We start from the raw sequence: 15,399 nt of genomic DNA on the forward strand, positions 1-15,399 counted from the left end.
TGTATTCTAACCTTATGTCACTGTATCCCTTTGTTCCTAAAAACCAAAACACTCTAACATTCATTAAGTTTATAATAGTCCTTAAGATATCTTTTGAATTTTCTCCATTCTTCTTCCGCTGTCTCTTTTCCTTGATCACGGATTCTGCCTGTCATCTCTGCCAATGTCATATAGTCCATCACTTTCATCTGCCATTCTTCCAGAGTGGGTAGATCTTGTGTCTTCCAATACTTTGCGATGAGTATTCTTGCTGCTGTTGTAGCGTACATGAAAAAAGCTCTGTCCTTCTTTGGCACCAATTGGCCGACAATGCCCAAGAGAAAGGCCTCTGGTTTTTTAGGAAAAGTACATTTAAGTACCTTTTTCATTTCATTATAAATCATTTCCCAGAAAGCCTTAATCTTCGGGCATGTCCACCAAAGGTGGTAGAAGGTACCTTCAGTCTCTTTGCATTTCCAACATTTGTTATCGGGCAAATGATAAATTTTTGCCAGCTTGACTGGGGTCATGTACCACCTGTATACCATTTTCATAATGTTTTCCTTTAAGGCATTACATGCCGTAAATTTGATACCGGTGTTCCATAACCATTCCCAGTCGTCTGACATAATGTTATGACCAACATCCTGTGCCCACTTAATCATGGCTGATTTGACTGTTTCCTCCTCTGTATTCCACTTCAGCAGCAAGTTATACATTCTAGATAAATTCTTAGTGGTAGGTTCTAGCAATTCGGTTTCTAATTTTGATTTTTCCACCTGGAAGCCGACTTTCCTGTCCTGTTTAAAAAATTCCATTATTTGACGGTATTGAAACCAATTTTCCACTTTATGTTTCAATTTTTCCTGGCTTTGTAATTTAAACTTATCTCCATCCTGTTCTAAAATTTCCCAATACTTCGGCCATCCGACCTCCATATTGAGTTTTTTCACAGCATTAGCCTCCACTGGTGACACCCATCTAGGGGTTTTATTTTCCAATAGATCTTTATATCTTATCCAAACATTAAACAATGCTTTTCTAACAATGTGATTTTTGAAGGCACTGTTAACTTTATCATACCAAAGATATGCATGCCAACCAAAAGCATTGTTGAAACCTTCCAGATCCAAAATGTCTGTATTCTCGAGGAGCATCCATTCTTTGAGCCAGCAAAAAGCTGCTGCCTCATAGTACAATTTTAGGTCCGGCAGGGCAAAACCCCCTCTTTCTTTAGCATCTGTCAGTATTTTAAATTTAATTCGGGGCTTTTTGCCCTGCCAGACAAATTTCGAAATATCTTTATGCCACCTCTTGAAACATTCCATCTTGTCAATAATCTGCAAGGTCTGAAACAAAAATAGCATTCTAGGCAATACATTCATTTTAATTACTGCAATTCGGCCTAACATTGACAGTTTCAAATTTGACCATATTTCTAAGTCTTTTTTGATTTCTGACCAACATTTCTCATAGTTATCCTTATACAAATTCTGATTCTTGGATGTTAGATAAACCCCTAGATATTTAACCTTTTTGACCACAGTCAAACCTGTTTCCTCTTGAAATTTCTCCTTTTCCATATCTGTTAGGTTTTTCCCTAAAACTTTGGTTTTTAGCTTGTTCAACTTAAATCCCGCTACCTGGCCAAACTGTTGTATTATTTCTAATACCTTTTTCGTACTAGTGTTTGGCTCTTGCAAAGTCAATACTAAGTCATCTGCGAACGCTCTTAATTTGTAATGTTTAGCTCCGACCTGCACACCTTTAACCTGCTGGTCATTTCTTATCATATTCAGCAAGACCTCCAGAACTGTAATAAAAAGTAATGGGGAGATCGGGCACCCCTGTCGTGTTCCTTTTTCTATCTTAAGCTCCTCAGTCACCACATTATTTACAATCAGTTTGGCCTTTTGTTCAGAGTATATTGCAGCCATACCATTCTCAAAACCCGGACCTACCCCCATCCTATGCAGATTCTTCTTCATAAAACTCCAAGAAATATTGTCAAAGGCTTTCTCCGCGTCTACAAATATCAATACTGCTTTAGTGTTTATATTCACCTCTAGCTTTTCCAGAATGTCTATAACATTCCTTACATTGTCCGCCAGGTGTCTTTTAGGGAGAAAGCCTGCTTGGTCCTTATGAATCATCTCCATCAAAACTCTTTTAAGTCTTTTTGCCAAAATGTCTGCAAAGATTTTGTAATCCACATTGAGCAGTGATATTGGGCGGTAGTTCTTGAGTTGGGTCTTTTCAGTCTCTGACTTTGGTATGAGTGAAATGTAAGCCTCTTTCCACGATTCAGGTGCCCTTTTTCCCTCAAGGATCTCATTGCAAACTTCTCTTAATGGTTGAATCAACCATTCCTTCAGCGATTTGTAGTATCTAGAAGTCAATCCATCTGGTCCCGGAGATTTGCCCAGTTGCATATTCTGAATGGCAGCCTCTATCTCTTGTTCTGAGATTCTCTGGTTCAAGTCCATCTTACTTTGCTGAGAGATATTTTGTAATCCATATCTTCCAAGGAATTTGTCTATATCTTCTTCATTTTGCGGGCCTTGAGTATAGAGTTTTTTGAAATAACTTAAAAAGCAATTTCTAATTTCATTGGGTTTAGATATGTTCTTTCCATCCACCTCTAGGCTTGTAACTGTATTTAGTTTCTGCCTTTTCTTCAATTGCCAAGCCAAAAGTTTACCACATTTATTTGCTGATTCAAAAGTTTTTTGCTTCATTTGCTTTATCTTCCATTCAATCTCTTGGTTCATCAATTCCATATATTGGGTTTGATATAACTTGATCTCTCTTAAAATGTCCTGAGACTTTGGTTTTGTTCTTAATTTCCTCTCTCCTTCTTTTATCATTTCCAAGATCTTCTCTTTTTTCTCATTTTGTTTTTTCCTCTTTATTGAGTTTTGTTGAATCAAAAGTCCTCTCATAACCGCTTTACTTGCATCCCAGATCACTCTTTTCTCGACGTCGGTCCTCAAGTTTATTTCAAAATAGTCTTTTAGGGTCTTTTGGGCCTTCGTGAGAATCTCCTTATCTCGAAAGAGGGTGTCATTCATTCTCCATCTAAATTGACCAGTTATTGTGGGTTTCATCTCCATCTTCACGGCGTTATGGTCGGAGCAAGTTTTTGGGCAGATTTCCACTTTCTTAATCTTTGGAGCCAGTCCACTAGTAACCCAAATTTGGTCAATTCTGGTCCAGGTCATCATTGCTTGGGAGAAAAAGGTTCCCTCTCTCTCCAGAGGGTTCCTTGTTCTCCAAATGTCTATCAAGTCCATATTTTCTGTCATTTCGAAAAAAGTCTTAGGGAGTCTCCCTTCTTTAGTGACTGTTAATCTTTGTGCCTTGTCCATATTAGTGGAGACCACGCCATTCATGTCTCCCATGATTATCATATTGTAATCCAAATAGTCCGTCAAGGTTTCATGAAGTCTCTTAAAGAAGTCAGATTTGCCTTCATTTGGTGCATAAATTCCAACAACTAAGAATTTTTCTCCATGTACTTGTATCTCCACAGCCAGATATCTCCCTTGTTCATCTTTGAATATCATTTTTGGAGCCCATTTCTCCTTCACATATATTACAACTCCTCTCTTCTTAACTTTATCTGATGAGATAAATTCTTGTCCTAGCCTTTTATTTAAAAGTAATCTCCTATGGGCTCTGGTTATGTGAGTTTCTTGTAAGCATATCAAGTCCAATTGTTCTTTATTCAATATATGAAATACTTGTCTTCTCTTCAAAGGCCCATTGAGCCCATTACAATTCCAACTAAGGAATTGCAGAGCCATCTTGTTATTTTCTTAAGACTCCTCCAACAGCTCCAAGTTGTTGCTCTTCTTCTGATGGTAATAATTTTTGTCCAGGCAAGAGATTCAAGATGTCCAATGCTCTCCTCTGTTCTGCAAGTGCGTCCACAGTCCCCTTCTGTAAATCCTCCTGGTATCTTGCCAAAAATTTGTCTTTGTCTTGAATTGTCTTTATTTTCACTTTCTTTGCCTTGTAGTCAAATGACAGTCCTTGTGGGAACTCCCACCTAAAGCGAATAGTGTTCTTCTTTAGCAAGAGAACCAGGTCCTTGTAAAAGTTTCTCAAGTCCAGGATGTATTTTGGGATGTCTTTAAAGATCTGTACAGCTGAGTTTCCAATCTGCAGGGCCTTTTCGAAGTGTAATCCTAATATTTTGTCTCTTTCCTCCTTGGATCTGAGTGTAATCAAACAGTCTCTCGGTGTCTTTCTATCTTGCTTTTTACCCAATCTGAAGGCAGTCGTAATTTTAAATTCGTCTTCCTCAAGGTCCCAACAATTCACAAACTCCCGTGTCAAGTATTCCACAAGGCTGTCTCTTTCGTTCTCCGGAATCAGTCTTAATTTTAAATTTCTCTCTTTCCTCTGTAAGTCCCACAAGGCCAATGTTGCATCATGCTCATAGACCTTCTTGGCAAGGGGTTCTAGCTTCTCCTGTGTCTCTCCGGCAGTGGCTTTGGCCTCCTCGGCAATTTGGCGCGTGGTGGCGTTCTCCTCTACCAATCTATTTATAGATTCTGTGTTCTGGTTCAATCTTGCTGATATTTCTGTTAATTTTTGTGTGTTCTCTGAAGTCTGTTTTGTCAAAGACTCCAGGGTTTGGTTTATCTTGAGCAAGGCCTCTGTCACAGCTTCCATAGAGACGGCTGCTCCTTTGTCTTGACCTGTTGTTCCTGCTGATCCGGCTGTTGCGCCTGAAATTGAACCTCTTTTCTTTGCCTGTTGCAGCTGCAGCTGTTGTTGTTGCTGTTGTTGCTTGATCTTGGCTCTTGTCACTATCTCTTCTTGTGGGCCACTCATGTCAAGGTCAATTCCCACGGGATTTGTTCTCCCTTGGAAAATTCTATACTGTTTCTTCTTGTGATATACAATAGTCAGGCAGTGTAAAAACTTTGTATCAAAGTATCACTTCACAGGGAAAAGTCAGTTCAGTGTACTAAGAAGGCAGACCGTTTCGTAAAATCAAACAGATGAGACAGCAGATGTTTTTTTCCTCCAAATAAGTCATGCAGTTAATGGTCAGATTCGCCTCCCCTCTGCCCTGCTTGCTAGAGGGGAGATCAAAGGTTTAAATGTCCGGTTTAGCTGATCAAAGGACAGATTTAAACGGATGCAGGTTTAAAGTTCCGTTGCTTTCGCTTTCATGCAGTCGGGGGGAGGCAGACTTCCTTTGTTTAAATCTCCCCCGTTTTTAGCCCAATTTTTAAAAGTAAAAGAGTCCCAGTTATTTTTCAGTTCTTACTCACGGGGAATCAGTCCGAATTTCTTTTCAGGAAGGAATCGGCGCTCTCCGCTTATGGCGACGCGGCTTCACTTCGCAGGCTGGGTAGCGACTCTCAGCACCGCGCTCACTCCCGATGTCGATCCGTAGCCTTTAAAAAGGCTCTTTCACGGTACCGGGGGGCGCAAAGGTGCCCACCGAGTCTCCTTGTTCTCAGGCTTCTGCGCCTGGGATTTTAGGGGTCCCCCGCTTGCCGTAGCGGGTAAGACCCGAACTTGCGAAGCAGTCCTTCTCCGGAGCTCGGAGCTAGGACCGCCATTAAGCGCTGGCACCGACCGGAAGTCTTAGCTTCTCTGAGTTATTCAAGCCCCTTCGCCATGGCAAGGCAGAGAAGACTCCCTGGAAAAGACCCTGATGTTGGGAAAGATGGAGGGCACAAGGAGAAGGGGAAGACAGAGGACGAGATGGTTGGATGGTGTTCTTGAAGCTACCAGCATGAGTTTGACCAAACTGCGGGAGGCAGTGGAAGACAGGAGTGCCTGGCATGCAATGGTCGATGGGGTCACGAAGAGTTGAACATGACTAAACAACAACAACAACAACAACAACAACAAAGGCAGCTTGCCATGCTAAGAGACAGCTGAGACTGTTCAGTAGTTCAGGAGCTGGCAACCTTTTATCCTGCAAGGACTGCAGCGTAATCTTGGCTACAAACAATTAAACCCCTGTTTTGCAAACAAATATCAGTAATATCCAAAGGCAACACGATGACCAAATACAACAATGCGATGTCAATAAAAACTCTTTATATAATCTACACAGAACGTGAAACAATATGAAATACTTGAGTTATTGTAAGCTACCATGTATATGCAGGTCATTGTTTCAATAATTCTATTGCAGTTTTTGAAGCATTTCTGTATCCTTCTGCTGTGCTGAAGAAGAATTCCACGAAACAGTGGGAATATCCGGAATCACTGTTCACTACGTCTGTTTGTGGACCACTTTGGCAGTGTCGGACATCATAAAACAAAGCTTTACGGCTTGTTTTCACCAGATAAAAATCTGACCCATTGCTTCTTTCAGAGACTTGCATAGCCCACAAAGACTTTCAGAGACCTATAAGACTTATGTTTATTTGGTTCTATGTTTTCAAGAGAATCCATCAAGAGTGCATATTTTGTGACTTTCAGAGATTTAGAAGATTTCTGTTTATTTGGTATTGCAGAGAGTGCATATTTAATATATTTCATATTGTTTAATGTTCTGTATAGATTATATAAAGAGTATATATTGACACTGCATTGTTGTATTTGGTCACCGTGTTGCCCTTGGATATTACCAATGTTGGCTCCCGCCAGAGCTACCACCACACTCTTGTGACAAGGAAGGAAGGAAGTGGGGGAATAATATGAAGTGGTGATAATCTTAAGAGGGGAAGAGAGACTTTTTGAGGTGGTGGTGACTTTCCCTTTTCCTCCTCCTCTCTTGGGGTTCCGGCTGCCCACCCCTGTTCTATGCTATGTGATTATGACTTTTAGGTTAGGTGGTTTTTTATTATTATTAAAAGGAGGATCTGCCACATCATTTGAGGTGAATAGGCTTCTCAGTGGCTATTGCCATCCAAGGCTCCCATGGCGGTGCCCAGTTTGCATTGACACATTACAGGGACTTTTGGGTGGTGGCTCCCCATTTGTGCCTCTGATGTGGTGCGTGTGTCTCCCTCGTTGTTGACGTCCAGAAGAAATTGAAAAGCATTCCTATGTCCCAGGCACTTGATTGCTGATTGATACTGGCCATGAAATTAAGAACTGCAAAGCTGTTATATGTTTTTAGATTTTTCTAAATGTATTTGAATTGTCTTGGATAGTTGAAATGTTTTAAACAGTTTTTATTTTACTTTTAATTTAAATTGTACTGTTTTGAGCTTTCAGTGTTTGCTGCCTTGTTTCCTTTCGGAAGAAGGGAAGGAGTTGAGTCTGGTCCACCAATATTAGGCATGAGAGCAAAGTGGAACCTAATACTGCCTTTCTGCCTTGTTTGTGGGTTTTCTATGGGGGTCTGGTCGCTCTCACTGTAAGAAGCAAGGTGCTGAACTAGGTGGTCTTTTGGTCTGATCCAGCTACTCATTAGAGATTTTTAAGCAAAAGATGGAGAGGGGTAAAGAGCTGTTATTTCATTGGGTCTCCTCCCATTGATATTGTCTGCCGCTGTTGGAGAACTCCTGTAGTGGTGCTTTTCTGTCTGCTGTTTACTCCGTCTTAATTGCTGAATGTCGCGGTTAGTTAATTGTTGTTTTAACTGATTACTATTTTTAATGGCTGTTGGGACTGCTTTGGGAATCATCGTGGTTGTAGAAGCTGTATGCAAATATTATAAATAAATATAAACACAAAATAAATTAGGCCTGGCGGTGGCAGCGTTTTCCGTGGGCGTATTCTGCAACTTGTGACAAATGCAATAAATAGCGCATTTACTGGTGGATTAATACATGCATCATTCCGCTTTCATTAGGTGCAATACTGCCGTCAGGAGGGGCAGTAACCTTGTTCTGTAGCACAGCAAAAAACACACGAGACAAAAGTAGTAATGAATCGAAACAGTTGAGGCATGAAAAGACACAGGGTTTCTGCCAGAAGTTACAGGCAATGCACTTATTTGGAAACAAAGCAGTGTGTCCACCAGGAAACACTTGCAGGCCAAACCAGTATTGAAAGCAGTGTCGTCTATAACCACCTGATACCATTACGAGCACAAATAATCAGGGATACACTTTTTTAAAAAAAATTGGGGGGAGGGGACATTTGAAGACAGGGAGGCGATGCTTTGAAACCAGCTGCACTGGGTTCAAGACTATGCAACTCTAAACCTATCCTCTCCTACTTAAAAACCATTTATTTAATACTTTGCCTAAAGGGTGGTTGGTCAAGCTGCAAAACACAGTGCCAGTAAGGTCCCAGATGCCTGCCACCTTAATTTTCTTTCCAGTGGTGGCACAAGTTGTGATTATCTGCAGTTGCTGAATATTGCATTGACTGGTGACAGGAGACTTCTAAGTTTGTGCCCTAGTCGGATGGGGTAGGAAAGGAATGGTGTGTGTGTGTGTGTGTGTGTGTGTGTGTGTGTGAGAGAGAGAGAGAGAGAGAGAGAGAGAGAGAGAAGTCATGTTAAATGTTGAGTAAAAGTAAAGGGACCCCTGACCATTAGGTCCAGTCATGACCGACTCTGGGGTTGCGCGCTCATCTCGCTTTACTGGCCGAGGGAGCCGGCGTACAGCTTCCAGGTCATGTGGACATCATGACTAAGCCACTTCTGGCAAACCAGAGCAGCGCACGGAAATGCCGTTTACCTTCCCACTGGAGCAGTACCTATTTATCTACTTGCACTTTGACGTGCTTTCAAACTGCTAGGTTGGCAGGAGCTGGGACCGAACAACGGGAGCTCACCCCGTCGCGGGGATTCGAACCGCCGACCTTCTGATCGGCAAGTCCTAGGCTCTGTGGTTTAACCCACAGCACCACCCACATCCCATAAATTCACTAAACGTTGAGTAGGATACATTTATTTTTTAGTCTTGAGAACATAAGAGATTTGTTGTCCCAAATCTTCCATCATTCAGTTTCATTGTGTTGCTCCGAATTCTCAGAGGGGGAGGGGGAAAACATTGCTGTATCCCCTTTCTCCAAAGGGTGCTTAGTTTTGTATTGTCTGGCGTGCATGTAATCGGTAGTTCTTGCCAATAGATTACGAGTGAGCCCAACCCACATTGAGCGTAACTCAAGAAAATCCTGTTGGGATCTCATCATACAGAACAAACCCTCCTAACAGCATGAGCCACAGTTTGTCTCCCCAGCCTGGAAACATGGCCCAAAATTGCACCTATACGTTATAAAATCAGCACAGGGGACACTGGTGTCCAGAGCCTGTGCCCTTGAGCTTTACCTACAAATGCTAGCAAAAGATGCTCTCTGCGGTGTTTTCAAGTTATGTGTGGAAGGGCACGTCATATGAAGGCCTGCAGCTTTAGCTGGGACAGCTGTGTGTTCAAGGGCTGGGTGGGTCTCATCTGTGCTCCCTCGACAACCTATGATTAAAGGCCGGCGCTGTTTCTCGCGCTTTTTAACATTCTAGCTCCAGTCCCTGCTGTCTGTCTCTGACAGCTGGGCCAATATGCATTCGACAGATACATGCGCTGCTTTGGCAGGGAGACGCATGATCTGAGAAACAGCCCTCGGAGCGAGCGTCACTCAGCCAGCTCCATCCTACATACAAAACAGATGTTTTTCGGGGAAAGGGAGATAGAATTGAGCGCCGCAGAATGTTTGGAGACTTGTGAAATTGGTCCTCCGTTAGCTGGGAAGGAGATGGAGAAGGCTTTCAATCGTCCCGCACCAGCAGAAGTAACACTGAAGTATTGCGTAGAGCAGGGCTGGGGGACACTTTCAGGCCAAGGGCCACATCCCATTGTAGGCAACTTTGCGGGGGCCACGTAGCAGTGAAGAGAAATTGGGCAGGGTAATTGCAGACACCTCAGCTTCAATGCATAGATGCTGAATTGGAAGTGTGGGGGACCTTAGTAATGGCTTGGTTGGTAGTGGAAGGAGGTGGCGCAGCCCTGAGGTGGGAGAAACAAGCTGTACAACACACACACACACACACAGCAGGAAACCAGGCGAATTTCACAGAAGTGCGTGATGACCAGGAACGTAACCCCTGCACAAATTGTGGCTTTTCTGTATAAATGTAAACCTTGCAAAGAATCTGCTGGTGTTGAGAAAGGCTTTCTGTTTAGACTTTGCATTTTCCAACCCTACAAGCCCTCCAAAACGACGTTACAGGTCACACAACTCAAAGTATAGATATATTTATTAATTCAGACTATATACTTTAGTGCATTGTGCCCTAAGCAAGTTGGAAGAGGTTTTGAGATACAATTGTGCTAAATAAATGTTTCCTCAGATCAGGCATTGGCAAACGGTCTTGCTCAGCTCTTCCGTCGCCCTGGACCAGAGTTTACTGACAGCGCCCATAAATCACAGCTCTGCATTCATTGCCCATTCAAGGTTGCTTCCAGCTAGTTCAAGGCCCATCCAAGAGATTTTTCTGCATGAGGCAGCAAATCTGTCACAGACAGACACACTTGTTCTCTTTATTTCTCTCTCATTAACTCGTCCTGTGTGGGCCCTTTTCATTTCGTTTATCCTTTCTGCAGCACAATGATACCTCAGTTTTTTAACATCTCCGTTGACGAACATTTCAGTTTTCCAATGCTGTAAACCCGGAAGTAAATGCTTCGGTTTTCGAACGCACCTCAGAAGTCAAACATGAAACGCGGCTTCCGTATTAAGTTTTCCCTTTTGAGGCTTCCGTACTGAGTTTTCGGTTTTCGAACGTTTCGGAACTCGAACGGTGTTCCGGAACGGATTACGTTTGAAAACCGAGGTTCCACTGTAGAATCTTTTGGTGGATTGGGACCCATGGCTCTGATATCTCTGGCAACCTGTTTAATCTGGCATGCCAGATTACTTTGCACAAAGTTTGGGAGTAGTTTGGAGGACATTGGCTGCTTATTCATCCCAATTGGTTTGCTAGGAAGTCGCCCAGAGAGGCTGGGATAACCCAGTCAGATGGGCAGAGTGTAAGATGATGATGATGATGATGATGATGATGATGATGATGATGATGATGATGATTGAGAGAAGTATTGAGCCAAAATCTAGAATTAGTTGACCCTCCCTGTCAAGGCTTTCCTGAGTTGGGAACTTTTACCACAGTCAGCTGTATTAAACATGACAGGCTCGTTGTTGCATACATAAAACAAATTCTTTTGTACTTTTGGTAAGTCCACTCCTATAATACCTAATAAGAAAGCTTCTGGTTTTTTAACAAAGGTTATTTTAAACATTTTATTCATTTCATTGTAAATCCTTTCCCAATTTCTTAATAATTTGACAATCCTACCACATATGGAAAAATGTCCCTTCTGTTGCTTTACATTTCCAATATTTGCTTTCGCTAGTTTTATACATTTTTGCTCATTTTGCTGGAGTTAGATACCATCCATATATCATTTTCATATAATTTTCTTTGATCGCCACACATGCTGTAAATTTTATATCACTTTTCCATAATTTTTCCCATTCCACCATTTGAATGTTATGTCCCACATCTTGTGCCCATTTAATCACGACTGATGCAACCTCTTCATCCTGCATATATACAGAAGCAATGTACACAGGTTAATACATTAGCAGGGTTTTAAGAATACTTGCAATTTTATTGTGAGTGGACTACAGGTGATTTAAACATGTTATAAACTTCACAATGGACATGCAGTATCTCGATGAATAATGGAACCAAGGAAGGGATTAGAGGGAAGTCAATTTGTTTTGTTTTGTTTCTGTATTGTTATTTTTATTTTTGTTACAGTGGTACCTTGGGTTACATGCACTTCAGGTTACAGACTCCGCTAACCCAGAAATAGTACCTCGGGTTAAGAACTGTGCTTCAGGATGAGAACAGAAATCGCGTGGCGGCAGCAGGAGGCTCAATTAGCTAAAGTGGTGCTTCAGGTTAAGAACAGTTTCAGGTTAAGCACGGACCTCCAGAACGAATTAAGTACTTAACCCGAGGTACCACTGTATTCTGTATTCACCGTATTCTTTGCTCTATAAGACGCACCAGACCATAAGACGCACCTAGTTTTTGGAGGAGGAAAACAAGAAAAAAAATATTCTGAATCCCAGAAGCCAGAACAACAAGAGGGATCGCTGCGCAGCGAAAGCAACGATCCCTCTTGCTGTTCTGGCTTCTGGGATAGCTGCGCAGCCTGCATTCGCTCCATAAGACGCACACACATTTCCCCTTACTTTTTAGGAGAGAAAAAGTGATTCTTTTAGAGCAAAAAAAAATATTTTTTTTTAAAGAAAATTAATAAAATACTATTTTTTTAAAAAATTACAGACTCAGCCATGCTAGCCAGGAGATGCTTAATTCCTGTAATTCAGACTGTTCCCAACCTCTTCTCTCTTTCCTAGGCATGGAAGAAGCGATGGTTCATCCTTCGCAGTGGGCGAATGAGCGGAGACCCTGATGTGCTGGAGTACTACAAGAATGACCACTCCAAGAAGCCCCTGCGGGTGATCAACCTCAACTTCTGCGAGCAGGTGGACGCTGGCTTGACCTTCAACAAGAAGGAGCTGCAGGACAGCTATGTCTTCGATATCAAGACTAGCGAGAGGACTTTCTACCTGGTGGCCGAAACAGAGGAGGATATGAACAAGTGGGTCCGTTGCATTTGCCAGATCTGTGGATTCAACCAGTCCGAGGAGAACCCAGGTATGCGCAAAATTTCACGGCACAGACGTTGGTGCCATTTAGAATAAAAAGTCCTTAAAGCAACAGGCAGTTGTTCCTCTTGTGAAAAGGGTTGTTTCTTACATGTCGAAGTGAAAAACCTGACGTGTTTTCTAGGATGAGAGCCGGTAAGTTGACAAGTACATTTGTGTGGTCTAAAGCAACCATTATTTTCAAGCTGTCCACAGGGAACCAAAATGACTGGAGATCATGGTGAACCACGTCATGAATTTGGGGCGTCTCAGTAAACCATGTCATTAATTTTGGGGGCTCTTACTGAACCACGTCCTGAATTTGGGGGTTATTGGTGAACCACATCTTGAATTTTGGGGGTCTTGGTGAACCACATCCTGAATTTTGAGGGTCTTTAGCCTGTTCAAGAATCCATTCCTGGTCCTCCCTTCTTATAGGCATGTCCATCTTTCAGCATCATAAAGCCCATACCCTTAGCACTTGCTTCCACAGCCTTTCATTTCATGATTTAAAAAATCTGCAATAGTGTCCTTTTAATCTGTATATAATAATGTTCACTCTTGCCCTTGCCGCTTCTACATTTACAGGACCGCCTCTTCTGGTATGTCCCACAGAGGACCCTAAGGTCCATGAATGATAATAGCTCAAAGGTCCCAGGCCCTAAGGAAGCCAGACTATCCTCCGCCAGGGCCTTTTCAGTGACGGCTCCGACTTGGTGGAATGCTCTGTCCCACGAGACGAGGGCCCTGCAAGACTTGATCGCCTTCCGCAGGGCCTGTAAGACAGAGCTATTCCGCCTGGCCTTCAATTTGAATTAGCCTGATCCTCTGTTCCCTTTTCCCTTTCCTCTTCTATGAAGAAACCCTTTCTGGGACCCCACATTTAAATTTTTATTCACACACCTCCTTGCTGGCCCTAGTAGGACCAACTTGGCCAGGTAGCCCTGGTGATCATTCAATGTCTACTGACTGGGGTTCCCCCCCCCCGCCCCCAAACTAAGTGACCCCTGAATTTTTGAATTTTATTGATATTGATGCTGCATTTTATGTTGTATTCTATGCTGTTTTATGCTGCTTTTAAGTTGCATTTTAATCAATGTTTTATATTTGCTGTTAGCCACCCTGAGCCCGGTTTTTAAACCAGGAAGGACGGGGTATAAATTAAAATGTATTATTATTGCATTAGAATACTGCATACTCTGGGTGGGTCTGCTTTGAAGGCGATTTGAAAAGTACAGTGAGTCCAAAATGCGGTTGTTAACTGGAGCCTCCAGTCTGGAGCACATAACTCTGCCAGTGTTTGATCTTTGCTGGTTTCCAGCTTGTTTCGGGACCCAGTGGTGGTTTTGACCTTAAATGGCCTGCGACGGAGATAGCTTAAGAACCGCCTCCTGTGATACTGAAAGCATCTGAAAGATTTGAGATGTGCATCAAAGGCTGCATTTGGTGCTGCTAGTGGAGGTGTGTTACATTTGACAGGGCCTTATCAGCTGTGGCACCGACATAGCAGAACACCTTCCGAAAGGAGGTCTGCTTGGGTCCACACTGCCTTCGTGGTGTAGTGGTTAAAAGCAGTGGACTTGTAATCTGGTGAACCGGGTTCGCGTCTCCGCTCCTCCACATGCAGCAGCTGGGTGACCTTGGGCTAGTCACACTTCTCTGAAGTCTCTCAGCCCCACTCACCTCAGAGTGTTTGTTGTGGGGGAGGAAGGGAAAGGAGAATGTTAGCCGCTTTGAGACTCCTTAAGGGGAGTGAAAGGCAGGATATCAAGTCCAAACAACAACTCCTCCTCCTCCTCCTCCTCCTCCTCCTCTTCTTCTTCTTCTTCTTCTTCTTCTTCTTCTTCTTCTTCTTCTTTGTGGCTCTTCCAGAGAGCCTTCAGGCCAAAGTCTTATCTGCAATCTTGATTAGAACTGTGTTTAGATATTGCAGAATTTATAGTATTTTATGATATTGCTGCTTGAGTATTGCCTTAACCGTTTTAGCATTCGTATTGTGACAGCTTAATATTTATTTATTTATTTATTTATTTCCCCAGCCACTCTGGGCAGCTTCCAACCAAATATCAAAAACAATACAGCATCAGACATTAAAAACTTCCCTAAACAGGTGTCTTTTAAAAGTAAAATAGTTGTTTATTGCCTTGACATCTGATGGGAGGGTGTTCCACAGGGCAGGCACCACTACCAAGAAGGCCCTCTCCCTGGTTCCCTGTAACCTCACTTCTCTCAGCGAGGGAACCACCAGAAGGCCCTCGGAGCTGGACCTCAGTGTCCAGGCAGAACGATGGGGGTGGAGATGCTCCTTCAGGTATACAGGACGCACACAAAAGCTCATACCAAGAACAAACTTAGTTGGTCTCTAAGGGTGCTACTGGACAATTTGTTTGATCTTCTTGCAGTCCATGGGACCCTCAAGAATCTCCTCCAGCACCATAATTCAAAAGCATCAATTCTTTGGCAATCAGCCTTCTTTATGGTCCAGCTCTCACTTCCATACATCACTACTGGGAAAACCATAGCTTTAACTATATGGACCTTTGTCGGCAAGGTGATGTCTCTGCTTTTTAAGATGCTGTCTAGGTTTGTCATTGCTTTTCTCCCAAGAAGCAGGCGTCTTTTAATTTCGTGACTGTAAGAACATTAGAAGTTTGCTATACCTCTTCCAAATTAAAACAGGACAGCGGTCATTGGGTGGTGCTAAATCTTCCATGCTGAGAAGAACCCTGACACATCTCCTCAAACTTTGAAGGGTGTTTACATTCCAAAGGCTAGAGAGAGAGAGATTCCAAGCTTTTTAAAAAACATATATCCCTGGTTGTTCACGCC

At 42.7% G+C, this 15,399-nt stretch overlaps 1 protein-coding gene across 1 annotated transcript in view; it reads left to right on the forward strand.

Annotated features, from left to right (window-relative positions):
• The window catches only part of GAB2 (GRB2 associated binding protein 2), a 148,110-nt gene that overhangs the window by 76,929 nt on the left and 55,782 nt on the right, over positions 1 to 15,399 (forward strand). Inside the window, exon 2 of the mRNA XM_081197367.1 lies at positions 12,280 to 12,580. Coding sequence (XP_081053493.1) covers positions 12,280 to 12,580 — 301 coding nt within the window. The remainder of the gene's footprint in view (positions 1 to 12,279; positions 12,581 to 15,399) is intronic.

This window comes from Podarcis bocagei (assembly GCF_964188305.1).
Source record: "Podarcis bocagei genome assembly, chromosome: 6".
Lineage (NCBI taxonomy): Eukaryota > Metazoa > Chordata > Lepidosauria > Squamata > Lacertidae > Podarcis > Podarcis bocagei.